The 27,786-nt window shown below is 37.2% G+C and overlaps 1 protein-coding gene and 1 pseudogene across 3 annotated transcripts; both read left to right on the top strand.

The window, feature by feature from the left end:
• The first annotated feature begins 102 nt into the window (after positions 1-102).
• HMGCR (3-hydroxy-3-methylglutaryl-CoA reductase) lies at positions 103-27,554 on the top strand. Of its 3 annotated transcripts, none has more exons than XM_002744855.7 (20): positions 103-182; positions 5,323-5,510; positions 6,620-6,731; positions 7,001-7,088; positions 8,323-8,407; positions 10,923-11,028; positions 13,598-13,704; positions 13,815-13,931; positions 14,339-14,499; positions 14,618-14,865; positions 14,974-15,152; positions 20,085-20,279; positions 20,643-20,801; positions 20,946-21,103; positions 22,040-22,145; positions 24,172-24,342; positions 24,689-24,829; positions 24,916-25,074; positions 25,491-25,645; positions 25,787-27,554. In XM_002744855.7, the coding sequence occupies exons 2-20, from the start codon at positions 5,346-5,348 to the stop codon at positions 25,839-25,841; spliced, it is 2,667 nt and encodes an 888-aa protein (XP_002744901.1). In that variant the 5' UTR covers positions 103-182; positions 5,323-5,345; the 3' UTR covers positions 25,842-27,554. The 3 variants fall into 3 exon arrangements, with proteins under 3 accessions (XP_002744901.1, XP_035147283.1, XP_035147284.1); XM_035291392.3 differs by having other exon boundaries at positions 103-626; XM_035291393.3 differs by lacking the exon at positions 5,323-5,510.
• Positions 9,281-10,117, top strand: LOC100404355 (MOB-like protein phocein pseudogene; annotated as a pseudogene).
• Positions 27,555-27,786: the final 232 nt, after the last annotated feature.

The following is a 27,786-nucleotide window of genomic DNA, read 5'->3' as shown; positions in this document are numbered from 1 at the left end:
GTCAGGCCGAGAAGCCCCCAGGCGATTGGCTAGACGATCGAACGATCCTCTCTTATTGGTCAAAGGCTCGTCCGGCTCTGAGCGTGCGTAAGGCGAAGGTTCCTTCCGCTCCGTGTCTCCGCTGACTGGTGACTGGCGGAGCGCTGGCGTCTGGGTTCGGTGGTCTCTAGTGAGATCTGGAGGTGAGGCGGGCGGTGGCTGAGAAGGGGGGCCGTGTTGGCGGGAAGCGGGGCAGAGGTGGGTGGAAGTGGGGTTTGGGCTGAGTTGGTGGCTGTTCTGGAGCTTCGCGCGGCCTTAGGAAGTGGCTGCCGGCAGCTCTTGCGGACCTGGAAGGGGCTGCGGTTGCCCTTTGTCGATGTGGCGGCCCAGACCCGCAGGGACTGTAAGGAACGTCCTTGAAGCCCGGCGGGCCGAGCGGCGGCCGGTATTATTGCCGGAGGAATGTGGGGCGCGGGCTGGGCTTGAAGGGCGGGCGGCGGTCTGGCCTCTTCGGGACTGCGGTCATCATCGGTGGACCGGCGGGGCGTAGCCGCGTTCATCAGCCCTGCTCGGAGTAGGCAGTGCTGGCTGCACGGTCACGATAATCGGGACGGAAAGCGTGTCAGGCAAGGAGGCCTCTGGATTCGGTAAATGCCAGGGGGCTTTGGGACTGCCGGGGCAGCAGCTCGCAGAACAAACGGGAGAAGCGAAGATCCAGGCATTCACGCCTAAGAGCTGCTGTTCGTCAGCATCTTTCTTTTAGGTGACGGGAAAGATCTCTGTAAATGCTGCTGACTAACTTAGAGCCATTAAAGAACCGTAGATTGGTGTAGCTGTGTCCAGTTATTTACAGGAGAACGGCTTGAGAGGATGCGGAGCCCAACGTGGAGATTCGCACAGGGACTCAAAGTATTCCTCTCCTTTTTTTTTTTTTTCCCATAAGGGGCGTAGTCTCCTTGGTGCTGATGTCCTTTTAGGAAAAATATACCTTGGAGATACAGAAGTTAATTTCTGCAGTAGGAGATCGAGGTACTCCATTCTTAAGTAGTCATTTGAAATATTTCAGGATTTGAGGAAATGCCTTCTTAGACATGGTCCTGCAGAGTTGTAGGAAACATTTGTTTCTGGGCTGTACTAAGTGTGCATAATTTCGGCGTCCCACAAGGTAAAGAATGTACTTTTTGGTTTTCTTATGAATTTATTTTCCTATCCATGCAATGAAAGGCATTTTGCAATTTAGGGATAATCTAGCAAAGTGTTGGACAGTACAAAATTGCACATAGGTTACAGCATTAACATGAAAATTGCCAGGTGTGTGGGATAACCATTTCAAGATGAAGTGTGTATGTGTGTAAGCACATACTTTTTATTCCTTTATGGTCTAGTTTCTAGACTGTAGTCACATGATGGAATCACATTATGGTCTACTTAGGTTAACCCGTGTGAAATTGCCAGTATTTACAATTCGACTTTTTTTTTTTTTAACCGACAAAAATAGCAGTTTCATATGGTTCTATTTAATGCTTATCTTTGTCAGAGAACTTTGGAGCTCTAGTTTCATAAGTGAATGAAGAGAGGAGATGGGACTTAAAAACAACATGTAATAGAATGTAATATACTTGAGTATGGAATTCAGGTTTCCTGATTGCCAGTGCAAGATTTTTTTTTCTTCTTCTTTCTGGAATACCAGCTTGAGCAGCAGAATGCTAGATCCTGTTGGGATTGAAAATGACTACCAGATAAGATGTGGTTCTTGCCTTCAAAGATGTAAAAATGTATACATTAATTAATTTGAGAACACTGTAAGATAGTATATAATCAAATACTGGAATGTGTAATGCAGATGGAGTGCTGAGTAGGAGGAAGTAGGATGCCAAAGCATCCTTTTCTGCAGTTGGCCATGGTAGGTGGTTTCTATAGCAGACTGGATTAACATTTAAGAATGATCCATTTAAGAATTATCCAATTATCCAGACTGGATTAACATATAAGATTTATCCTAGGCTGGACATGGTGGCCCACGCCTGAAATCCCAGCACTTTGGGAAGCTGAGGCAGGTGAATCACGAGGTCAAGAGTTTGAGACCAGCCTGGCCCACATGGTGAAACCCCATCTCTACTAAAAATACAAAAAATAGCTGAGTGTGGTGGTGGGCGCCTTTAATTCCAGCTACTCGGGCTGAGGCAGGAGAATCCCTTGAACCGGGGAGGCAGAGGTTGCAATAAGCTGACATTGCCCCACTGCACTCCAGCCAGGGCAACAGTGCAAGAGTCTGTCTAAAAAAAAAAGGAATTATCTATTGTTTTAAAGAATTTGTAAAATGCAGCATATTTTTTAGTCTGAATGAGTAAGGCATACCTTGCCTATTTACTTTCTTTAAGTAAAATTAATTTTTACTGCAACATGGCATCAATACTGTCAACTGAATTTGCAGGAGCTATCCTGTAGCCTGCATGTGTCATTTGCAACTGCTGACAAAGGCGGAAGATTGGATTCTATGGCATGTAAATGCTTTGCATAATCACAGGGCAATGAGGAGAATGTTCGTGGTAAATGAGATTGTTTATAATTATGGTTACTTTTGGCACACCCTCATACTCAGTTTGATTGCAAATAGGTGGGGTTCTCTGTGTTTAGGGGTGACTGACAGGATCATGTGTAATTTTTTCCTTGAATGTTGCAAAGATGACTTTACACCTAGGAAGAAAAGTCCCAGAATTACAATGCCGCCATGAAATCTTGAGGGAAAACATAATGTGTCTAATGTATAATTATGGTTTATGATGCTAAACCAAATTGTTCACAAATTGGTGTTCCTTCTGGGTTGCAGCTAAGATTTTTAATTCAAATGAATTAATTTTTTAATGACAATGAATCTGATTGACATAATGAGGAATAATCTGAGCTGAAGTGTTTTTTGCAGGGAAGGAGGGTTAGAAATAATTTTGATCAGTTTGGAAACATGTAGTTAATTTACTTTCTGGAACTTTGATGCTAGTTGATCCTTTAGACCAGCTGGTAGAGTTGTGTTTTAAATGTAAGAAAGATATTATATGATAGAATACCATCATGAAAATCTAGCCTTTTAATGAGGCTTTTGGTTATAATTAAGTAGGGTTCAAATCTAAGATTTGATTAAAGATTTCCCATACTTTTAAGTCCAAGTACTGCTAATTTAATAGAAAGTATTTTGTTGCTGTCATTCATTTTCCAGGATAGTTCCAAGTTGACTATCTCTAATCTGAAGATCTGAAATCCAAAATGTTTCAAAATCCGAAACTTCTTGAGTACCAATGTGACACTCAAAGGAAATGTTCATTGGAGCATTTGGAGTTTGGATTTTGGATTAGGGATGCTAAGCTAGTAAATGTAATGCAGATATTACAAAATTCGAAAATATCCCAAATCTGAAATACTTCTGGTCCTGAGCATTTTGGATAAGGGATACTCAACCTGGAATGTAAAGTGTTTCTCCTTCCCCTTCAACATTAATACGTTCCCTGAATGCTCTGCATTCAGCCTTAAACTAGAGGGCATAGGTTACATCCATATCTAGGTGCCTTTAAAAAAAAGTTATCTTTAGGTTTGTTTCAAGATGTATTGTAAAACACCTGCTACTGTTAGTTTTAATAATTGAAGGTAAATTGGTATTCGCTGAGCAATGCTATATATGAGTGCAAGGTGCTGGAGGGTAAATTGATGGTTAAGACTCAGGGTGGAAGGTTGAAAAAGCATGAGTAAACACAGGCGGGTTTATATTCCTTTAGGTACTGCCAGGCTTTTAAAACTGTGACCCACAGTAGGAAATACATGTAAGCTGGAAGCCAGACACACACTTATATATATGTAGTTTCTTGAACCATAGTATTAAGAAATAATACCTACCCCATACTACCTGGCTTACCCAACAGCTATTTTTTTTTTATAATATTGTTTTTTATTTTGTTTTCTTTAAAAATGTTTGTTCTTATTGACAAAGTTGATGTCATGATCTAATTGAGCCAGTGGAGGGTTGTGGCCAGCAGTTTGGAAACTGTTTAGCTAGTGGTGTGGTATGGTTGAAATGTAGAGAACATCGAGTCATGCAGTGAGAGATGACACTTGGTATTTGCTTTGGTTCCTTAAAGCTACTTTTTTTTTTTGTCTTGCTCCTAACCCTTTATAAATAGTTTAATTTTTTCCTTCTCTTAATTTTTATAGTCTGTCTTCAACAAATCAGTCACTTTCTTAGTTATTACTAAATGCTCACATTTAGTTCAAGAATTCATTTGAATTCTTGCTAGAGTGGCAGTTAATGAACTTTTAAAATCTTTTTAGTTGATTTTTATAGTTTACTAATATGCTTTGTCATAGGCATTAATTTTAGTGAAAGAAGTAAGACTTGCAGGTTTCTTGGTGGAGACCAATTGTAATATAAGATTTTTTCAAAATCAAAATATCAAAATTATTATTTAACTAACAGGAAATTTAGTCATGGTAGTCATTAGATCCAAATCATCTGTATGTTCTGTTTGGAAATTTTTTGAATGCTGTATGCAGATACTTCAGCCAGTCATCCTCTTCTACTACTGTTCTAGCTTTTGATTAGTTGTGAAAGTTGGGAGCTTTTCACAGCTAATGCTTTTCCATTGATCTTCTAGCACTATTGTTGATGATTCTGCTAGAAGAAAAGCGGCCACCACAGCAAAATTCTTACTCTGTTTTATTAATGTAGAAACTTCAATCAGAAAAGACCTTTTTCTGTTGACAACAATGTTAAGAAGGTTTATTAAACATCCTTTTGGTAGTGACATTATGCCATATGTTTTATGGAATGAAAAAGTGTAAGAGGTCCCTGCTTTGAGGATCTTACAAACTAACATGATTTATGGCAGGACATGCAACAAGTAGGTTCTTTGGTGTTTACTTTTGTGTAATCAAATGTAGATGATGAAAAAGGTACTTACAAGTATTTGAAATCTAGATAATTAGAAAATGTGAATAGCTGTTTCTCACTTATGTTTTCTGCTTTATTGCTCTTCTACCTGGCTTAGATAATAAGGCCAAGATATTTATCTGGTTTGATCTTAAATGCTTGAATTCATATATTTTTTTAAGAAATAGCTGCTTTCAAGTTGGTTGCCAGTGAGTAAAAAAGGATTTAAGTGTTTGAGTGCAGAAGTAATAACAGAGTTCTCTTAATTTTATAATTATTTTCCAGAATTATAAGGAACACTATCCAATAGTCTTACGTATAGGACACTGTGCATAAAAGCAGTATTTACAGCACACTTTTCCTTAAAATCTTTTCCTTAAAATACAGTGAGCTGTATACTAAGTGTTCACATTTTATATTCCTTCCAGGATCCAAGAATTCTGTAGCTATAATGTTGTCAAGACTTTTTCGAATGCATGGCCTCTTTGTGGCCTCCCATCCCTGGGAAGTCATAGTGGGGACAGTGACACTGACCATCTGCATGATGTCCATGAACATGTTTACTGGTAACGATAAGATCTGTGGTTGGAATTATGAATGTCCAAAGTTTGAAGAGGTTAGTGAAGTTAATTTGATATTGACTAAATTAGTAAATTACATTTTCAATTTCTAAAGAGCCCTTATATGGTCCTTTTAGAGACCACATAATTTTTAAAAGTTATGGTAAAATCTTTATTTTAGTATTTAGGAACTTACCTCAAATTTCTGTTTACTTTTATAGAATGTACTAGAAATACTATTATTTTGCTTTCTCTTCAGAAATGAATGTAATTGACTTTATTTGAGAAATAATGTCTAAGTGACTGATAGTGAAAAATGATTGTGGGCCAGGTATAGTGACTTATGCCTGTAATCCCAGCACTTTGGGAGGCCAAAGCAGGAGAATTGTTTGAGCCCAGGAGTTCAAGATCAGCCTGGGCAACCTGGGCAACATAGTATGACCCAATCTTTAAAAATAAATTTAAAAATTAGCTGGGTGTGGTAGCATGCACCCGTAATCCTGCTACTTGGGAGGCTATGGCAGGAGGATCCCTTAAGCCTGAGCGGTCGAGGCTGCAGTGAGCTATGGTTGCACCACTGTACTCCAGCCTGGGTACCAGCATGAAACCCTGTCTTAAAAAAAAAAGAAAAGATTGTGTTGATGTATCGGCTTACCACAGTGGTTTGTTTAAAGGTTGGTTTTAATTTTTGATTTGTATGTTTGATATTTTTATTGGACTTGTATTGTTCCTACATTTGTGTTCTCATGATGATATAGAAATGAATGACACATGCAAAATAAAAATTTTTGATTGCCTTTTTTTTTTTTTTTTTTTTTTTTTGAGACAGAGTCTCACTCTATTGCCAGGCTAGAGTGCAGTGGCAGGCACAATCTTGGCTCACTGCAACCTCTGCCACCTGGGTTCAAGCAAATCACCTCCCTCAGCCTCCCAAGTAGCTTAGATTACAGGGACCTACCACCATGCCCGGCTAATTTTTGTATTTTTAGTAGAGACAGGGTTTCACTATCTTGGCCAGGCTGGTCTTTAACTTCTGACCTCATGATCCACCTGCCTTGGCCTCCCAAAGTGCTGGGATTACAGGCATGAGCTACCATGCCCAGCCTTGATTGCTTATTTTAAAAGTCAAAGCCATTGAAATTTCTTTTTCTGTCTCTCCTATTAGGATGTTTTGAGCAGTGACATTATAATTCTGACAATAACACGATGCATAGCAATCCTGTATATTTATTTCCAGTTCCAGAATTTACGTCAGCTTGGATCAAAATATATTTTGGGTAATAGTTTTATATATTTAACTTGTGGTGTCATCAGATTTTTTATTTGCTGTGGAAATAAACCTGTTTGTTCAAATGATATATTTGGAAATATGTGTATTGCTGAAAGTGTGCTGCATGCATTTAATAGTTTCTTTATTATTTGCAATTAGACATTCTGAAATCTTAATCTGGAGAAAACTAGTATTATCTCAGAATATTGCATGAGGCTGTTACTATTTGTGTAATAAGGATAAAGTTTTTTCAGTATTGAACTTTTGTCATTTTAGGAATTGCTGGCCTCTTCACAATTTTCTCAAGCTTTGTATTTAGTACAGTTGTCATTCACTTCTTAGATAAAGAATTGACAGGCTTGAAGTAAGTATTTAAAACCTAAATATACTTTCTGTCAAAATACATTTTAAAAACTTTTCTTCCCCATGTCGTAAAGATATATTTTCAAAAGTTAAGGAAATAAGGGGAAATTTTTTGTGTGATTTTGCTGTTGGCTAATTTCAATAACTATTAACATTTTGGCATATATCCTTTTCTACTTTTTTTATCACTTAAAAAATTTCTGAGATCATATATATTGTTTTGTAATTCATTTATGCATAATAATAGTTTATCAACATCTTTCCATGTCCTTTTTTTTTGAGACAGAGTTTCACTCTTGACACCCAGGCTGGAGTACAATGACATGATCTCAGCTCACTGCAACCTTCGCCTCCTGGTTTCAAGCAATTCTGCCTCAACATCTCAAGTAGCTGGGATTACAGGCACCTGCCACCATGCCCAGCTAACTTTTGTATTTTTAGTAGAGATGGTGTTTCCCCATGTTGATCAGGCTGGACTTGAACTCCTGAACTCAAGTGATCCACCTGCCTTGGCCTCCCAAAGTGCTGGGATTGTAGGCATGAGCCACTGCGCCCGGCCTCCATGTACTTAATGATAAACTAAATTGTTTTTAATGGCTATATATATTCTCTTCTGTCTAAACGTCTTGTAGTTTGTTAATTGTCTAATGTTGGACTGTTAGGTTATTTTTTCATTAATAACGATACTGTGTTGAATGTCTTTGTAGCTAAATTTTTGTTCATATTCATAATTATTAAGCTACATTCTTAGGAGTGAGACAGTGGTTTTGCTGTTTTTAGAGCTTTGTGCTTTTTTATTATTATTATTATTATTATTTTTTTTTTTGAGACAGTTTCACTTTTGTTGCCCAGGCTGGAGTGCAGTGGCGTGATCTCAGCTCATTGCAACCTCTGTCTCCCAGGTTCAAGCCATTCTCCTGCCTCAGCCTCCCAGGGAGTAGCTAGGATTACAGGCATGTGCCAGAATGCCCAGCTAATTTTTTATATTTTTGGTAGAGATGGGGCTTCTCCATGTTGGTCAGGCTGGTCTGGAACTCCCAACCTTAGGTGATCCGCCCACCTCGGCCTTCCAAAGTGCTAGGATTACAGACGTCAGCCACTGAGCCCAGCTTTTTAGAGCTATTATTGCCAATTTAGTCTCGAGAAAGTTTGTTTAGTTTATCCTTCCACAGTTAGTGATCAGTGAAATCATTTTTTTCCCGTTGAATGTATCTGATCATTTTGTTCTTTTCCAGTGAAGCTTTGCCCTTTTTCCTACTTCTGATTGACCTTTCCAGAGCAAGCGCATTAGCAAAATTTGCACTCAGTTCCAACTCACAGGTAAGTATTACTTATATGATAGGCATGTGAATAGTATTCTTTTTTTCAGTTTATATTAGTAGGAAGGATTAATAGAGTTTCTTCATAGCCCAAGATTTAGGAATTGCCCAGAATTTTAACTTTAATTCTCAAGTCCCAAGACTGGTCTTCATAAGTCCCAGGAACAGTCCCATTTATCTAACAACTCAAAATTACATAGCTACTGGAATTTGGAACTGCCCCATTTTTCTGTTTTAAAGTTTTCAGAAATTATGGTAATAATAATTTTGGGATAAATAAGAATATTTACCTAGTGAAACAGATCTGAGAGCAGAACAGGATCTAATGGAAGAGAACCCCAGGGTAGATTGATTTAATTTAATTTTTGTGAGATGTAGTCTCACCCTCTCGCCCAGGCTGGAGTGCAGTGGCATGATCATGGCTCACCACAACCTTCGCCTCCTGGGTTCAAGGAATTCTCCTGCCTCAGCCTCCTGAGTAGCTGGGATTACAAACACTCACCACCATGCCTGACTCATTTTTGTATTTTTAGTAGAGACAGAGTTTTGCCATGTTGGCCAGGCTGGTCTCCAACCCCTGAGCTCAAGATTGCCTGCCTTGGCCTCCCAAAGTGCTGGGATTATAGGTGTGAGCCACCGCGCCAAGCCAGATTTATTTTTAAACTCTTTAAATTAACCTGGCATTATTGCCTATTTTAAGTTTCATCTTAATATTCACTAGTCACTCTAAAGAACCTAACCTTTTTAACAATATTGTATCAGAGTATCTTGAGTACAAAATAGCATATAATTCTGCCCTGGTTATTTATTTGATGAATGTTTATGATTTGACCATGTTGACAAGGAAATGAGTTTGGTTTTATAATACTAACATGAGGCTGGCACTGTGGTCATGGTGGAGGGGACTGCAGTTCTGAGGTGGAACAGGCCGGGCACCAAGGCGCAGGATTTCTATAATTGGCCTGATGAATCCTTTGATGAAATGGACAGTACACTAGCTGTTCAACAGTATATTCAACAGAATATAAGAGCTGATTGCTCCAATATTGACAAAATTCTTGAACCACCTGAAGGCCAAGATGAAGGTTTATGGAAGTATGAACATTTAAGGTAATTCTGCCTTGAGCTAAATGGACTTGCTGTCAAACTTCAGAGCAAATGCCATCCAGATACTTGCACTCAAATGACAGCAACTGAACAATGGATTTTTCTTTGTGCAGCTCATAAAACTCCAAAAGAGTGTCCTGCTATTGACTACACTAGACACACATTTGATGGTGCTGCATGTCTTCTGAATAGCAATAAATATTTTCCCAGCAGGGTTAGCATAAAGGAACCATCTGTAGCGAAACTAGGATCAGTATGCCGTAGGATTTACAAAATATTTTCACATGCTTATTTTCATCATCGGCAGATATTTGATGAATATGAAAATGAAACATTTTTGTGTCATTGGTTTACTAAATTTGTGATGAAATATAATTTGATGTCCAAGGATAACCTGATTGTACCAATTTTAGAAGAGGAAGTACAGAATTCAGTTTCTGGGGAAAGTGAAGCATGAAGGGAATCATATGGAAAAATATACTGATCACATAATTAACATTAATTATGTACTGTATATATCATTTTAGACACATCAATCATGTATCCATATTATAGCTTCTTTGTTTAGTATAGATTTTTGTATGCTGGGTTTGCCTTTTAAATGGGAAATACTTTTTAAGTTATTCATAAGCTGTATATTCACCAATGTGGCACTCATGGTTTTTAAATAAGATTAGTATTATCTGTTTATAATGCCTGTTAATAAAAGAATTTACAGTTTGGTAAAAAAAAATAAAAATAAAAAAATACTAACATGATCTCGTAAAAAATTTGCAACTAAGTTTCTGTCAATGGTAGGCAAAAATATAGAATGTTGTAAGATTTAATTCTGGGATTAAATGACAGAGTTAATGCACCACCTCAAAGGAATATTCCTAAGAAATATCTTATTCAGTGGAAAGAGAATGAGGGCACTATATATGTTCTTTTTAAAAAATTTGGCTGCGTGTGGTGGCTCACACCTGTAATCCCAGCACTTTGGGAGGCTAAGTTGGGCAGATCATGAGGTTAGGAGTTCAAGACCAGCCTGGCCAACATGGTGAAACCCCGTCTCTACTAAAAATATAAAAGTTAGCTGGGCATAGTGGTGCGCACCCATAATCCCAGCTACTGGGGAGGCTGAGGCAGGAGAATGGAACCAGGAAGTGGAGATTGCAGAGAGCCGAGATCGTGCGACTGCACTCCATCCTGTGTGACAGAGCAAGTTTCCGTCTCAAGAAAAAAAGCTCTTATATTACTATCATACTTTCTATCTTGAATACCTGTTTTATCATATTGTATATTTTACTCTTTGAATAGTAATTTTATACTATTATTATTATTTGATACTAATATAAGCCATAGGATGCTCTAACATTTTAAAAAGTTTTTTGCACCTTGCCATCATTGATATGTTTGATCTGTTTTAGGATGAAGTAAGGGAAAATATTGCTCGTGGAATGGCAATTTTAGGTCCCACATTTACCCTTGATGCTCTTGTTGAATGTCTTGTGATTGGAGTTGGTACCATGTCAGGTTTGTAAGCAATTTTTGCTATATTTTAAAGTAGGTATGTCACTAAAGAGGAAAAAGAACATCTTGGATTTGCATTATTTATTGTTAAATTCTGACTTTTAAATTACTCTTAAAATAATTTTATTGTATTAATATGTGGGTATATCTGGCCTTGTGTCAGTTGGCTTTGGTGAAAACTTAGCAGCAGGTCACTGATTTATTTTTTACTCCTGCCATTCTCTGTGTTCCACTTCTTTATATTTTTGTTCATTTGCTTGCTTTTGTTTGGTTTTTAACCAATATTACATTCCAAGGTTGGTCTGGAAAACACCTTCCAGCCCCTCCTGTTACTTAGACTTTATTTGTGACTTGGTTCCTTGTGTTTTAATTGTCAGGTAGGGAGACAAGAGTCAGGAATTGGACAGATGTGAGTAAAATTCACCTAATAAGGTGATTGGAGATATTTAATCCAATAGTAAGCAGTACATCTCAGCAAGTACCTAGCATTAGCCTCAACACGTTTCTTCATTCTTAATTGGATAGTAGAGAATTACATATTAACATCAAACATAGGACTTCATTATATAGAATAAAAATTACGGCCTGGCATGGAAATTTGCCAGATTGAACGTATCATGCTGTGTGAAGGTCTCCTAATCATTAGGACTATATTTTATGGCTTTCTCATAAAGACCATACTTAGTTAACTACTGTGTATTTCCTGGTACCTTAGAGCCCTCAATGAAATAGATGTCTCATTCTTTCAGAAGTGAATTATCTAATTTTTAAGGAAGTAGTTGGTTGTCATTAGTTTAGGTCTCTTCAGTGGATAGTATATTAAAAATGTCATATTGCTTCTTAGTTTCTGAGAGTAAATTATTTAGTTATTCTTTTCAAAAAAGATTTTATTTAGAAAATAATATATTTTTTAATTTAAAAAATTTACTTACCTTAAAATTCACTTTCGGGAGTACAGTTTTATGAGTTTTGACAATGACATAGTCAGGTAACCACCACTACACTCAAGAAGAATGTTGATTAGATCAAAATATACTTGTATGATTTTATTTAAGCAAAGGAACATATGAGGAAAGGATTAGCCGGGAAGTAATGGTTTGGCCATGAAACCAAGGGATTATTCATGGAAACTAATGTGGAAGGCAGTTGGGTGATACGGTTAGAGAAGTAGGCAAAGGAGGTATTAGATCTGTGGTTGGAGAAGGCAGTGAGACATTTACAGCTATACAGAAATGGTATAGTTAGAGACTTGGGTTAGGGTAGAAAAGGACAGATTTAACACATATTAACTTGGAAGTAACCCTTTGAAAAGGCCAGTACAAAAAGAAGAAAGTCTTAGCTTGGATGTATGTGGATTGGTACTGTTTCTTTGTGTACAGAGAGACTTACTTGAAACACAGTAAGGAAGAATGCCTGGAGAGCATATGCCAACAACATGAATGAATATTGTGCAGAGAGAAATAATAGATAGTCGGGTTGTGAAAGCATTGGTCAGGTATGGTTTCAATGGCCTCAAGTTTGAAAAGATTATATCAAAAAGGTAGTTTGATTTATAATGCTTTTGTTACTGTGATTTTGTAGTCTCTTGAATTTCCATATTTGAGAGTAATTGTAGAATTAAAAAAATACAATATATGCTTATTCTAGTCAATCAAATGATATCTTAAAATTCAGAAAATAAAATCTAACTTTCAGTTTTTGATAGTTTTTCTAGTGAGCAGCTTTTATAGGACATTTTAAATTTATGTTTCAAAGTGTTGTTATATTTGAGTGACATCAGAAATATATTTTATATTATACTCAAGTTTATTTGTAAAGTGAGGGAGAAGGATTTGGTGGCAATTTCAGGTGTCTTCCAGCCTCTATAATTCTGTTGTTTGCTATTTGAGATTAACAGATGATACTTTATACATTTTGTGGTGGAATATATGTTAATTTTTAATCTTGAATTGCCATTTTGTATTATATTATTTTCCAAACAGATCAATGAAATAACCAAAATTATAAGAACTTCGGTAGGCATCATAGAGGGTATATTGAAATTAGAGTTTGGTGGTACACAAAAAATACTATTATATCAGGACTGGCATAACTGGCAGGATATTCTACTTCTAAGAAATAATCCTTGGTTCATAAGCAAATTGCTTTTCTACTAAGAAGTGGGATTAGATCAATAGTGTAACTGAGATTTTGTTCCATTAGAGTAGCCTGTCATCTATTTCCTTATTTCATAACAAGGCACTACTGTTGGACGGCAAGGAATTGGAAACACATATGTTTATCAGTTGTGTATTAAACATTACATTCTGCCTGGCATTGTGATACTAGAGACATGTGAGAAGGCGAGATCTTTGCCCTTGAAGGACTTAGAGTTCTGTGGTTATTCCTGCTGTTCCCTAAGGATTGGCATCCCCTCTGAGTTGCTAATTCTATTTCCAGTAAATGTACTTATATTTTCATGTATTTGTCTACCTGCAGGAAGACAAATATATTCTTGTAAAATATGTACAAAAATATGTACATCAAAATATGTACACTTTACTAGTTATATATTTAATTTTTCTCTAACCAGGAGTGCGTCAGCTTGAAATTATGTGCTGCTTTGGCTGTATGTCAGTTCTTGCCAACTACTTCGTGTTCATGACTTTCTTCCCAGCTTGTGTGTCCTTGGTATTAGAGGTAAGACCAGTTCTTGCATATGGCACTAGTAGAAGAGTAAGATTTTTGCTTACATCAGTTTACCTAAATAGAATCAATACCTTCTAACGTCTCACTGACTTAATTTGTAGCTTTCTCGGGAAAGCCGTGAGGGTCGTCCAATTTGGCAGCTCAGCCATTTTGCCCGAGTTTTAGAAGAAGAAGAAAATAAGCCAAATCCTGTAACTCAGAGGGTCAAGATGATTATGGTAATGACATCGTTTTCTTCTCCTTTTAGTATTCTCAGTTCCAATCTCATTCTTGTAAGATTTCTTTTTCTTTACAATTTTTGCTCTATTCAATGATATTGCACCTTCTTCTTCCTTTTTGTCTTAACGTGTTCAGTTCTTTGAGGCTCCTGGTCTTTATTAGTCCCTCTCCCCTAAACCGACTTTTTAAGTTCCTCCACCTTCTCTCTCTGAAAACCTGTTCTTTGGGATGTTTTCAGTATTTCAGTGGAGTCACTACTTTAGTTAGCTGCATAGCAAGCTAGGGGCTTTCTTTTCTTGGTAAGGGGAAGTTATGAGAGATAATGTCTGGATGTCCAGGCTAGAGATAAGAAACTTAGGTTCTGTTGATATGCAGAGGATACATCATTTTAAAAATTTTATTTCAGTCTCTAGGCTTGGTTCTTGTTCATGCGCACAGTCGCTGGATAGCTGATCCTTCTCCTCAAAACAGTACAGCAGATACTTCTAAGGTTTCTTTAGGACTGGATGAAAATGTGTCCAAGAGAATTGAACCAAGTGTTTCCCTCTGGCAATTTTATCTCTCTAAGTAAGTTAATTGAAATCTGCTTTGTGATATATTAATCATAACACTCTATGCTAATGTAAGTTTAGATTTTGACCTTTACATTTCTGAATAATATTTTAATTTGCTTTCTTTTACTCAGAATGATCAGCATGGATATTGAACAAGTCATTACCCTAAGTTTAGCTCTCCTTCTGGCTGTCAAGTATATCTTCTTTGAACAAGCAGAGACAGAATCTACACTCTCCTTAAAAAACCCTATCACATCTCCTGTAGTGACACAAAAGAAAGTCCCAGACAATTGTTGTAGACGTGAACCTCTGCTGGTCAGAAATAACCAGAAATGTGATTCAGTAGAAGAAGAGATGGGGATAAATCGAGAAAGAAAAGGTAGCTTTTTATTCTCTTCACTTTCAATCCTTCACTGCTTTGTCAAAAGGTAGTCTGTTTTCAAAATTATGTGCCATGTTGTGTAATTTCTTTTGATCTCTTGGACAGCTGAGGTTATAAAACCCTTAGTGGCTGAAACAGATACTCCAAACAGAGCTACATTTGTGGTTGGTAACTCCTCCTTACTCGATACCTCATCAGTACTGGTGACACAGGAACCTGAAATTGAACTTCCCAGGGAACCTCGGCCTAACGAAGAATGTCTACAGATACTTGGGAATGCAGAGGTGAGAACGATAACATAAACTCAAACGTGGCATTTTTCTTTAAAAAGGAGCTTTTTCAAGGAAGAAAAATCTAGTATCTGCTGAACACTACAACTAAGTTCTAGGTACCATGTAACATGACTAACAGATATTACCTTCTTTCTTTATTTCTCACAACCTTGAGAGGTGGGTAGAATTATCTATTTTTCAGACAAGAATATTGAGGCTCTAGGATGTTTAATTTCCCAAAGTAGTACATCTAGGAAATGGTAAAGCTGGTAGCAGGGTCCAGGATTTTCTGACTCGAGTCAAAACTTTTTCTAGTTTATTACTGTTTATCATGGAGACAAGTGACTACTGTATTCTCATAGGTATATTGAGGCCTACAAAGAATTTAGCACAGAGGCAAGTTTCAAAAATAGAAGAAAGTTTATTTATTTATTTTTTTTTGTAAGCTTGATACCCATGAGGAAGATTGCTTTTCTTTCTTTCTTTTTTTTTTTTTTGAGACGGAGTTTCGCTCTTGTTACCCAGGCTGCAGTGCAATAGCGTGATCTTGGCTCACCGCAACCTCCGCCTTCTGGGTTCAGGCAATTCTCCTGCCTCAGCCTCCCGAGTAGCTGGGATTACAGGCACGTGCCACCATGCCCAGCTAATTTTTTGTGTTTTTAGTAGAGACGGGGTTTCACCATGTTGACCAAGATGGTCTCAATCTCTTGACCTCATGATCCACCTGCCTCGGCCTCCCAAAGTGCGGGATTACAGGCGTGAGCCACTGCGCCCGTCCTTGCTTTTCTTTCTGAGATTTGAAAAGGATCTTCTGCCTACATGACCATATGAATCTACTTGTGCTTTGGTGCAAATAATCATGTGCCATTCATGTTTGCTTAATATGGTTAATTCTTTTTTAAAAATATATTTTAATACATTTTTTTTGTAAAATGCAATTTTTCACCAGCTTTGTTGAAAAATACTTGACAAGTAAAATTTTATTTTATTATTATTATTATTATTATTATTGTGGCATGCAGTGGCGCCATCTTGGCTCACTACAACCTCTGCCTCCAAGGTTCAAGTGATTCTTGTGTATTAGCCTCATGAGTAGCTGGGATTACAGGTATGTACCACCATATCTGGCTAATTTTTGTATTTTTAGTTGAGATGGCGTTTCACCGTGTTGGCCAGCTGGTCTTGAACTCCTGACCTCAAGTGATGCATCTGCATCAGCCTCCCAAAGTAGTGGGATTACAGGCATAAGCCACCACGCCTGGCCAAAATTTTATATATTTAAGGTGTACACTTGATGTTTTTATGTATGTATACATTGTGAATCAGTCACCACCATCAAGGTACATACACATCACCTCACCCAGTGATCTTTCCTTTTTTCTTCTTTTTCTTTCTTCTCTCCTTTCTCCTGTCTCTCTCTCTCTCTTCCTTCCTCCCTTGCTTTTCTTCCTTTTATCTGTCTTTCATTCTGCTTTTTGGGAAACATTTAAAATCTACCCTCTTACCACATTTCAAGTACAAAGTATTGTTAATAGTAGTCACATTAGATCTCCAGAGCTTATTCATCATTCGTGACTGAAATTTTGTACCAACATCCTGACCATTTCCTTACCATCCGCCCATTTCTCCTTCCCCAGCCCCTGGCTACCACTGTTCTACTCTTTGCTTATATGAGTGTGACTATTGTAGATTCCATATATAAGCGAAATCATGTGGTATCTTTCTGAGGTTAATTTTTTATTTATGTGCACATGAGTAAGAGAAAGTGTGTTTTTCTTTCCTTTCCCTCTTTCCTGTTAATATATGTATCAGTAACTCAGCTATTTTGCTATATGCAGAGTTAGCAGAACTTACAGGGTGGGCATAAGAATCTTAATTATAGACTTTTCTTTTTTTTAATGAATCTCACTTGGAAATTTTAATGTTTTAGTCTTACTCGTTTTAGTTTTTATAGTTCTATAAAGAATTTACTTTTTTTTTTGATACTCTGATTTCTATTTAAATCCTCTCCCTCTTTAGAAACCTAAAACTCCTCTTACAGTGCTTGTGTTTTAGCTCTGTCAAGTGCTAGTCTCCTCAGCTAGACTACATACTACATAGCCAGGACGTGTACATGAAAGCTTTTAAATAAATAAATATTTATTGCTTTCCATTGATCAATTCATGGAATAGGCAAATTTATCTTACAGATGAGGTCTCAGGCTTGCAGAGGGCAGGCCTGCAGTAGAGTAGGTGAACTCTTTGTTTTTGAGGCAGGGTCTTGCTTTTTTGCCCAGGCTGGAGTGCTGTGGTATGAAAATGGCTCACTGCAGCCTTGACTTCCTGGATTCAAGCAATCCTCCCTCCTTACCCTCCTGAGTAGTTGGGACTACAGGTGTGTGCCACCACACCTGGCTACTTTTTAAATTTTTTGTAGATATGGGGTCTCCCTATCTACAGACCACGGTGGTCTGAAACTCCTGAGCTCAGGTGATCTTCCTGCCTCAGCCTTACAAAGGGTTGGGATTACAGGCGTGTACCATCATTCCCACCCAGGCATTGGCTTATTTTCCCTTCTACTTAAAAGGGTTTGGTATTGAGCAAACCCTTTATCAGCTCATTTATTCTGTATTTTTTAATAAGAATATCTGAAGTTTGGAATTTCCAACTCTAAAGATAAAAGTAATCTATTGGTAAGTTAGCTGCTAAATTTATCTGCACTCAACATGAAAATTATTTTGGTTAAGCACAATATTATGTACTTGAATATGTTTCATCTACATTTTTTTGAGACAGTGTCTTACTCTGTCAACCAGGCTGGAGTGCAGTGTCATAATCTCAGCTTACTGCAACCTCTGCCTTCCAGGTTCAGGTGATTCTTCTACCTCAGCCTCCCAAGTAGCTGGGGATTCAGGCATGTGCCACCATACCTGGCTAATTTTTTATTTTTTTAGTAAAGACAAGGTTTCATTATGTTGGCCAGGCTGGTCTCAAACTCAAGTGGTCCACCTGCTTTGGCGTCCCAAAGTGTTGGGATTACAGGAGTGAGTCATTGCACCTGGCCTGCATTCTTAATCATATACTTTTTAGCTGAATTTAGTCATTCTTTAAACGCAGTTCTCAACTCTGGGTTCTGCTGTTCTTGTCATCTGACTTGCCCCCTGTCCAGGGTTCATACCTTTAGGGCAAATGTTAGCATCTCTATGAAACCTAGTGCAATTCCTCCAAACAGAAGTAACCTTTCTTTTCAGATGCCTCCTTTATATAGAGACTGTGCTTTTTTTTTTTTTTTTTTGAGACGGAGTCTCACTCAGTCACTCACCCAGGCTGGAGTGCAATGGCCAAGTCTCGGCTCAACAACCTCTGCCTCCCGGGTTCAACTGATTCTCCTGCCTCAGCCTTCTGAGTAGCTGGGACTATAGGCATGTGCCACCACACCTGGCTAATTTTTTATTTTTAGTAAAGACAGGGTTTTACTATGTTGGCCAGGCTGGTCATGAACTTTTGACCTTATGATCCACCCACCTCAGCCTCCCAAAGTGCTGGGATTACAGGGGTGAGCCACTGTGCCCGGCTGAGACTGTGCATTTTTAATGGTAGTTGTACCTTGTTGCTTATATCACATTTACATGAATATCTTTGAAGTCTGAGTCCATGTCTTGAGAGGGCTTTGGATTTCATAGATGCTCAGTAAACTTTAGAAGAATGAGTGAATTTGCCTTGATAATATGTAAACCAGCTAATGTTTATCTTAATATTCTTCGGAAAAATTAGGCTAATGTTAACGTTTGCAAAGAAGATCCATGAATAAACCCAGAGGTATTAGTCACAAAATTAATTATTGGTACCAGTTTTGTAGAGGGTAGTGATTGTGTGTGTGTGTGTGTGTGTGTGTGTGTGTGTGTATATATATGTATGTGTATTACCACCATAAGTAGAGTTGAAGAGACAGCTAATAAACCAAGAGAAAATATTGGCAATTCATATTTAAAGCTAAAGGGCTCATCTCTCTAATATATAAGAGCTCCTACAGATTGATGAGACTAAATTTTTATCTAATTTTTAAAAAGAGCAGATAATGTAATCAGTCTATTTTCAGGAAAAAAGTACATATGGCTCTTAAAAATTTGAAAAGGTGATTAACTTCATCCTAAGAGAAATGCAAATTAAAATTGCACTTGAGATGTTTTCACTCATCAGACTGACAATAATTCCAAAGTTTAGTAACATAATCTATAGAGGTTGCAGGGAAAGGTCTTTTTTTATATGGCTGGTGAGAAGGTGATTGGACAATGTTTATTCCAATTAATAAATTTGTGAAAATTACAAAAATTTATAAGCTTATAAATGTTCATACCCTTTGGCCCAACACTTGTGTGAATTTATACCCATATGTATGTGTATATATTTATGCATATTTATAATCATGCATGAAAGAATCTCTGGACCAGATACACAATAAAACAGTGGTACCTACTGATGTGTAGGTAGCAAAGAACTGGACAGATGGTAGACAGGGATGGGATGAAGACTTTTTGTTATATGTCTTTTAATATTTAGCTTTTTAACCATGTGAATGTATTGCCTGTTCAGAAAATTAAAAATTGAATGTTTTCTAGAGTTTAAACAGTAGCTGTTATATCTGACACACATTTGAAACCTTGCTAAATTCATATTTATTTTTCTTTTTATGGTGTATTAGTGCATGTCTCTCTTTGTATTGTAAAGTCTAATGATAGGGTATTTATATTATTTTTGTTTGGTATTATTTGTATTAAATGAATTGTTTATTTTGCAGAGGTATCTTTTAATTAAAAACTACAGTGATTTAATAGAAAAAATTACATTATTATAATTTAGTATTGTTTGTATTAGATGGTTTATAACATGAAATATAGTCCTTCAAGTCTTCTGTTACATCTCTGTCTCTCACCCCCCCTTTTATTTTTTTCTCCATTTCCTTAGAAAGGTGCAAAATACCTTAGTGATGCTGAGATCATCCAGTTAGTGAATGCTAAGCATATCCCAGCCTACAAGTTAGAAACTCTGATGGAAACTCATGAGCGTGGTGTATCTATTCGCCGACAGTTACTTTCCAAAAAGCTTTTGGAACCTTCTTCTCTCCAGTACCTACCTTACAGAGATTATAATTACTCCTTGGTATGTTATTTTCTTAAGAGAGGTTTGCTTTGTATGTTTTTATTCTTTTTCTTTTCTTGATTAGTTTTGTGTATGTTCATAGTTTTTTAAAACATTTTTCTTTTAAATCATTTTACTGTGATTTTTTTTTATTCTGCTTATGATGTAGGTCATAGAAATTAAAAATATTTTTTCCTCTTTTTATAGTCATTACCCAAAGATTTTAGTATTGTAAACACTTTTTAAAGGTAAATTAAAAATTTTGCTTAAAAAGAATACATACTAAAGGATTAAGTTGGAAGATAGTTACTAGTGATGTGCTGAGATGAGTTTTTGTGCGTTCACTGTATACATTTTCATTAGGTGCCTGACTTTACCTTTTAGGTGATGGGAGCTTGTTGTGAAAATGTTATTGGATATATGCCCATTCCTGTTGGAGTGGCAGGACCTCTTTGCTTGGATGGAAAAGAATTTCAGGTTCCAATGGCAACAACAGAAGGTTGTCTTGTAGCCAGCACCAATAGAGGCTGCAGAGCAATAGGTGTAAGTTGACATTTATATATTTGCCAGTTTTAAAATACATCTTAGGCAAAGCAATGAGAAGAGTTTTAGAGACAATCAGGGATACCTTTTGGGTGAAGTAGAAGTATTTTTGGGTAATGTGGTTCTCTGACATATACCATGTAGCTTGGTGGAGGTGCCAGCAGCCGAGTCCTTGCAGATGGGATGACTCGTGGCCCAGTTGTGCGTCTTCCACGTGCTTGTGACTCTGCAGAAGTGAAAGCCTGGCTCGAAACACCTGAAGGGTTTGCAGTAATAAAGGAGGCATTTGACAGCACCAGTAGGTGTGTGAGTGGATTTGTATGTACATTTATCTCTATTTGTTTATTTTAGAACCAGTGTCATTTTCTGTGATTCCAAACATAATTGTTCAGAATATCAACTTTAAAGCCCTTCATTTAAAATGAGTAATGTTTATGATTGATTAGGGGAAAAAAAGAATGTCAATTCAAATGAATAGCTCCGTAGAGGTAAATGAGTAAGGAATAAAAAAAGTGTGAGCTAGCAATTATGATTAGTCTGTTATTTTGCCTAGGAGAGAATTGTCTTAGAAAAAAAGATTTTCCAAATAGGAGAGAAGTATTAGTGTAATAGATTTACTTTAAATAAAGTTAAATTTATAAAGTAGCATAATCAACACAAATGCTAACCACAATATAGTTCAAACTAACACATTTGTTTTTATGCAAATTGTAAGTTTATTAAGAAATAATTGTCTACAGCCCTCCTCTTGTAGCATTTAGGAATGAAATGGAGTAGAAATAGTACTTAAAAAAGAAAGTAAGTAATTTCCATTAGTTTTCTCTTACGCATGAAATGAAGTGACTGAACTGGATTTCAAGATAACTTTCATCTTCTTAAAAGAATAAAATACAAGCCAGACACAGTGGTTCATGCCTGTTATCCCAGCACTTTGGGAGGCCAAGGTGGGCAGATCACTTGAGGCCAGAAGTTCGAGACCACCCTGGCCGACATGGTGAAACCCTGTCTCGACTTAAAATACAAAAATTAGCCAGGCATGGTGGCCCGTGCCTGTAATCCCAGCTACTCGGGAGGCTGAGATAGGAGAATTGCTTGAACCTGGCAGGCAGAGGTTACAGTGAACCAAGATCACACCACTATACTCCAGCCTAGGCAAAGGAGTGTGAGACTCCATCTCAAAAAATAAAAATAAATAAAATAAAAGAATAAAATACAACCTTTCCACCTTTTATTTATAGATTTGCACGTCTACAGAAACTTCATACAAGCATAGCTGGACGCAACCTTTATATCCGTTTCCAGTCCAGGTCAGGGGATGCCATGGGGATGAACATGATTTCAAAGGTAAGTGTAGGCAGAGTATCTGAAAGTACTTTTAGTGAAAGGTAAATACTGATTGATATAACTCATGTTAATATCAATAAGGCATTTGTTGATTGGTATTCCTTAGATTTGATATGTTTAATTTAAACTTGGCATTACACATATCCTGGGTTTACTCAGGACTGGGAAGAATCTTAGTGTTGACACTTCAAAACTTTATCCGGTCAAGAGGTCCCCTTTGAAGCTGACCTCTTCTAGAAACTTCAAGATCTGTCTTTAAGGACACCAATATAATCTCAATGCTTTGGGAGGCCAAGACAAGATTACTTGGGGTCTGGAATTCAAGACCAGGCTAGGCAACATAGTGAAACACCATCTCTACAAACAATAAAAAAAAATTATCTGGGCATAGTGGCACACACCTGTGGTCCTCACTACAGGTGAGGACCTTCCCCCAAGGCGGGAAGATAACTTGAGCCTAGGAGCTTGAGGCCAGCTTGGGCAAGGTAGCAAGACTGACTCCATTCATCCATCCATCCATCCATTTTCAGTTTAGGATATTTTCTACTTATGTGGGGTTTACAGCCTAATAAATCTTATCAAAGTCAAGGAGCTTCTGTATAAGCTTTAAAATTGCCAATAAACAGTGTGGCAGTTCAACAACTTAAAAATAGAATTAGCATATGATCCAGCAGTTGTCATTCTCGGCATATACCCAAAAGAACTGAAAGCAATTCTCAGAGAGATACTTGTACACCTATGTTTGTAACAGCATTTTTCATAATAGCCAAGAGTTGGAATCAACCTAAGTGTTCACTGATGGATGAATGGACAAAAATTAGATGTATTTGTGTGTGTGTGTCTATATGTATATAATATATATTTGTGTGTATGTATCTGTCTATATATTTATATATACATTTATATATATAATGGAATATTCAGATTTAAGAAGGAAGGAAATTATAGCGCATGATGCAATATGGATAAACTTCGATGACATTATGCTAAATGAAATGACTCAGTCACAAAAAGACAAACACTGTATGATTCCACTTGAATTAGGTGTCTAGAATAGTCAAACTCATAGAGACAAGAGAGTAGAATGGTTTTTCTCAGGGGTTCTCAGCAAACTAACACAAGAACAGAAAACCAAATACCGCACATTCAGACTTATAAGTGGGAGCTGAACAGTGAGAACACATGGACATAGAGAGGGGAACAACACACACTGAAGCATATTGGGGGCAGGGGACGAGAGGAATGAGAGCATTAGGACAAATACCTAATACATGCAGGGGTTAAAACCTGTATGACAGGTTGATAGGTGCAGCAAACCACCATGGCACATGTGTATACCTATTGTAACAAACCTGAACATTCTGTACATGTATCTCAGAACTTAAGAGTTCTGAGGCTTAGTTACATGGCAGCGTGAATATACTTACCACTGTATACCTAAAAATGGGTAGGATGGTAAATTTTATGTGTCTTACCACAATAAAAAATTTTTTTAATTGCCAACAAATATGTTTTGGTTTGTTGGGGTATGAGTTAATTGAATTAATTTCATTTAATTGGAAGTCATTGGAAGGCTTATTTGTATTTTATGTAATACAAAGCCCTACGACTTTCTTTTCACAAGATCAACCCTTTTGACACCCTTTTCTTTACAGACATTACTTGGGCTTTTAGGTAACAGCTGAATAACTAGAAGATGGAATTTATTACTCATTCCCCAATGACATATAAATATGAGTATTCTTATTATTTTTAACATTATCATTTTTATCTACACCCTATTAGCAGTGACCTCAAAGAACTTGATTTTCATACCTAGAGAGAAACACATTAGGAATCTATACCTGACCAAGAAATTTGTAATTGTGATTGTTAATGAAATGCCTCTTACTTTTGTGCTCAATTTCTTTAAAGTATAGTTATTATACTTAGAAATATATCATAGATACAAATAAATTATTCTCATCTTATAAGAATAAATACTTCATGCATTTTCATTGTGTATGTTTTGGGTTCTTGTTAATAGGGTACAGAGAAAGCACTTTCAAAACTTCATGAGTATTTCCCTGAAATGCAGATTCTAGCTGTTAGTGGTAACTATTGTACTGACAAGAAACCTGCTGCTATAAATTGGATAGAGGGAAGAGGAAAATCTGTTGTTTGTGAAGCTGTCATTCCAGCCAAAGTTGTCAGAGAAGTGAGTGATTGGATGGATATTTTATCTTTTTATTTTGTAATCTTTAATTGTATTTTAAAATGGGGGAAAGGAGTATTAACATTTTAAATACAGTTAAATATATGGGACAGTGTTTTCCATTAAAGATGACTGTTGTACCTTGCCCATCTGTCTATGTGTGGCATCCATAGGAACAAACTTAACTGATTGTTTTTTTGGATTTTTTTTTTTTTTTATGGAGGACAGGGCTTAAATGGGGCCACATCTAAATTCCTTTGTTTTCTGGAGGTGCAGAAAGATAGATTTGGGTAACATTTCCCTGAGCCTTCTGGAGGAACATCTAAATGTACACAGCTCTGTTTTCTAGGTATTAAAGACTACCACAGAGGCTATGATTGAGGTCAACATTAATAAGAATTTAGTGGGCTCTGCCATGGCTGGGAGCATAGGAGGCTACAACGCCCATGCAGCAAACATTGTCACTGCCATCTACATTGCCTGTGGGCAGGTGAGCTCTCCAGCCTCCACTTCTCTTGTAGTATGTTTTTCTAAATGAAAGAAGTATTTTGTATATTTTTCTTTCCTTTTTTCCAGGATGCAGCACAGAATGTTGGTAGTTCAAACTGTATTACTTTAATGGAAGCAAGTGGTCCCACAAATGAAGATTTATATATCAGCTGCACCATGCCATCTATAGAGATAGGAACAGTGGGTGGTGGGACCAACCTTCTACCTCAGCAAGCCTGTTTGCAGGTATGATGTACCAGGCATAGAGTCCACAAGCCTAGTTCTGACTCTCTATCTGGGACTATGTATCACTCACCACTGTATTTTAATTGGTCTTTTCAGAACTCTTTTATCTCATACCAGCCTAATCCATTGTGTCCAAATAAACATGTTTAAGCATATGCTTAGGTAAGAAAGTAGATGAAGAGAGCAAATGAATGTTCACTTACTGAGCTGAGGGTACTGCCAGTCAGGCTCTGTGAATATGACGCTGTGGTATTATGCACTGTCAGTCCTGGCTGTCGAGTCTTGGACAGTTAGTACTTCCAGTGGACCCTAGTTCTATTCCGATGCCAGTATAGTTACCCTGTTTTTATTTGATTTGGCAAGAAATTGTTCATGATTTTAAGGGTGACTTTTGCTGTGTCTCTCTCTGGCTACAGATGCTAGGTGTTCAAGGCGCATGCAAAGATAATCCTGGGGAAAATGCCCGCCAGCTTGCTCGAATTGTGTGTGGGACCGTAATGGCTGGGGAATTGTCACTTATGGCAGCATTGGCAGCAGGACAGCTTGTCAAAAGTCACATGATTCACAACAGGTAAGACTCAAAGATATATTTAACATGTTTTCCCTATACTTCAAAACATATGCAGTATAAAAATGTATTACTTAGATACTATAGTCCCAAGTTAAAATTCTGCATCCTGATATTTTATATATTCGTTATTTTCTACCATAGGTCGAAAATCAATTTACAAGACCTCCAAGGAACTTGCACCAAGAAGACAGCTTGAATAGCCTGAGGGTTCTGAACTGAAACATGGGCATTGGGTTCTAAAGGACTAATGTAAAGTCTGTGAATTAAAAAAGCTCAATGCAGTGTCTTGTTGAGGATGAGTAGATGTGATCAGTGAGACAACCACTTGGTTTTTGGCTGTTTCAGAGAAGTCTGAGGTTCTTTCCATACAGACTCATCAGATCTGAACACAGTTTAGTGCTACAGTTATGCTCTTTGGAAAGATTTCAACAAGAATAGTGTACGTTAAAGCATCAAAGATGGTAATCTACATCTCATCTCTGAAGGCAAATGCAAGCTGGGAAAAAAGTTTTGATGAAAGTCTTGAAGTTCATGGTGATCAATGTGCAATTGGCCTTCTCCCTCATCCCTGCCAGTTGAAATTTTTAAATTATACTGTAGCTGACGAAACTCCTGATTTTATAGTTAATTTATTAAGTCTGGGATGTAGAACTTCCAGAAATAAGAGCTAAGTTCATATTTGTAAATTAATACTTCATTTGGTGCTGGTCTATTTTGATTTTGGGGGTAATTAGCATTATTCTTCAGAAGGGGACCTGTTTTCTTCAAGGGAAGAAACACTCTTATTCCCAAACTACAGAATAATGTGCTCAACAGTGCTAAATCTATCAGGAAAACAAATCACTGCATTTATCTCTGCAGACTATTTGTTCAGATAGGCCTTTTGTTTAAATATAAATGTTTGTCTAGATTGGCTGTAACATCTCTTTCAGCATTAGGCTTTAAGAAACACAGGTTTTGTATTCTTTTCTAAAGATGTCAGAGCTCTTAATGTTGTTTAGATGAGGGTGACTGTCAAGTACAAGCAAGACTGGGACCTCAGAACTCAGTGTAGAAACCCAGTTTTGAAAGAAAAATAGTGTTTCTTTAAGCCAACTTTAATTGCTTGAAAGACATTTTTATTCAGTTGAAAAATCTAGGGTTTTTTTTTTTTTTTAAACTATCAAATCTGTATATGCTGTAATAAAGCTTCTTATGCTAGTTTATTGAAGGTATTCAAGAAATAAAAATCAACTTGTGTACTGATAAAATGCTCTAGCGTGGGCCAGAGAAGATAATGTTCTTTAATTTTGTCCAGGAAACCCTGGCTTGCTTGCTGAGCCTAATGAAAGGGAAAGTCAGCTTGCAGAGCCAGTGAAGGAGCCACGTGAATGGCCCTAGAACTGTGCCTAGTTCCTGTGGCCAGGAGGTTGGTGACTGAAATATTCACACAGGGCTCTTTGACGGACCCATGAATGCTCTTAGCTTCCTCAGGGGGTCAGCAGAGTTATTGAGTCTTAATCTTTTTTTAATGTACAAGTTTTGTATAAATAATAAAGAACTCCTTATTTTGTATTACCTCTAATGCTTCAAGTGTTGGTCTTGGAAAGCTGATGTCTCTTATAGAAGATGGACTCTGAAAAACATTCCTGTAAACCACGGCAGCATGGAGAGCCTCTTGGTGATTGTGTCTGCAGTATTATTGTGGAAGATTTACTTTTTCTGTTGTACATAAAGCTTAACTTGCTTTTGTTGTGACTTTTTAGCCAGTGACTCTTTCTGAGCTTTTCATGGAAGTGGCAGTGAAAAGTATGTTGACTGTAATTAATACCATCTTGCTAAATTAATGTTTTGTACAATTACTAAATTGTATACATTTTGTTATAGAATACTTTTTTCTAGTTCCAGTAAATGATGAAAAGGAAGTTACTAATAAGTGTAAGCCGTAACTTTTTTTTCTTTAGATTAACCCTAGCCCTGAGGTCTGGAAGCTTGTAAAGTCTGGTCATAGTAATAACCTATAATTCATGCTAGGAGTCACATGACCATCTATTCTCAAACTCTACAACATTGGCAGCAGTATTCTATTGCATTAAAATGAGCTTTCTTAGAGGGTTTGATTAGTTCAGATTTATCGTCTCAACTGGACATCTTTTGGATAG

The sequence above is a fragment of the Callithrix jacchus genome, chromosome 2 (genome assembly GCF_049354715.1).
Source record: "Callithrix jacchus isolate 240 chromosome 2, calJac240_pri, whole genome shotgun sequence".
Classification (NCBI taxonomy): Eukaryota; Metazoa; Chordata; class Mammalia; order Primates; family Cebidae; genus Callithrix; species Callithrix jacchus.
Note: the sequence above shows the minus strand (reverse complement) of the source record. Positions and strands in the feature narration are given on the sequence as shown.

Coding starts and splice junctions, on each gene's coding strand:
- HMGCR (XM_002744855.7), top strand. CDS start 5,346: ATGTTGTCAAGACTTTTTCGAATGCATGGCCTCTTTGTGGCCTCCCAT. Junction 5,511..6,619: donor AATGTCCAAAGTTTGAAGAG/GTTAGTGAAGTT, acceptor CTCTCCTATTAG/GATGTTTTGAGCAGTGACAT. Junction 8,408..10,922: donor CACTCAGTTCCAACTCACAG/GTAAGTATTACT, acceptor GATCTGTTTTAG/GATGAAGTAAGGGAAAATAT.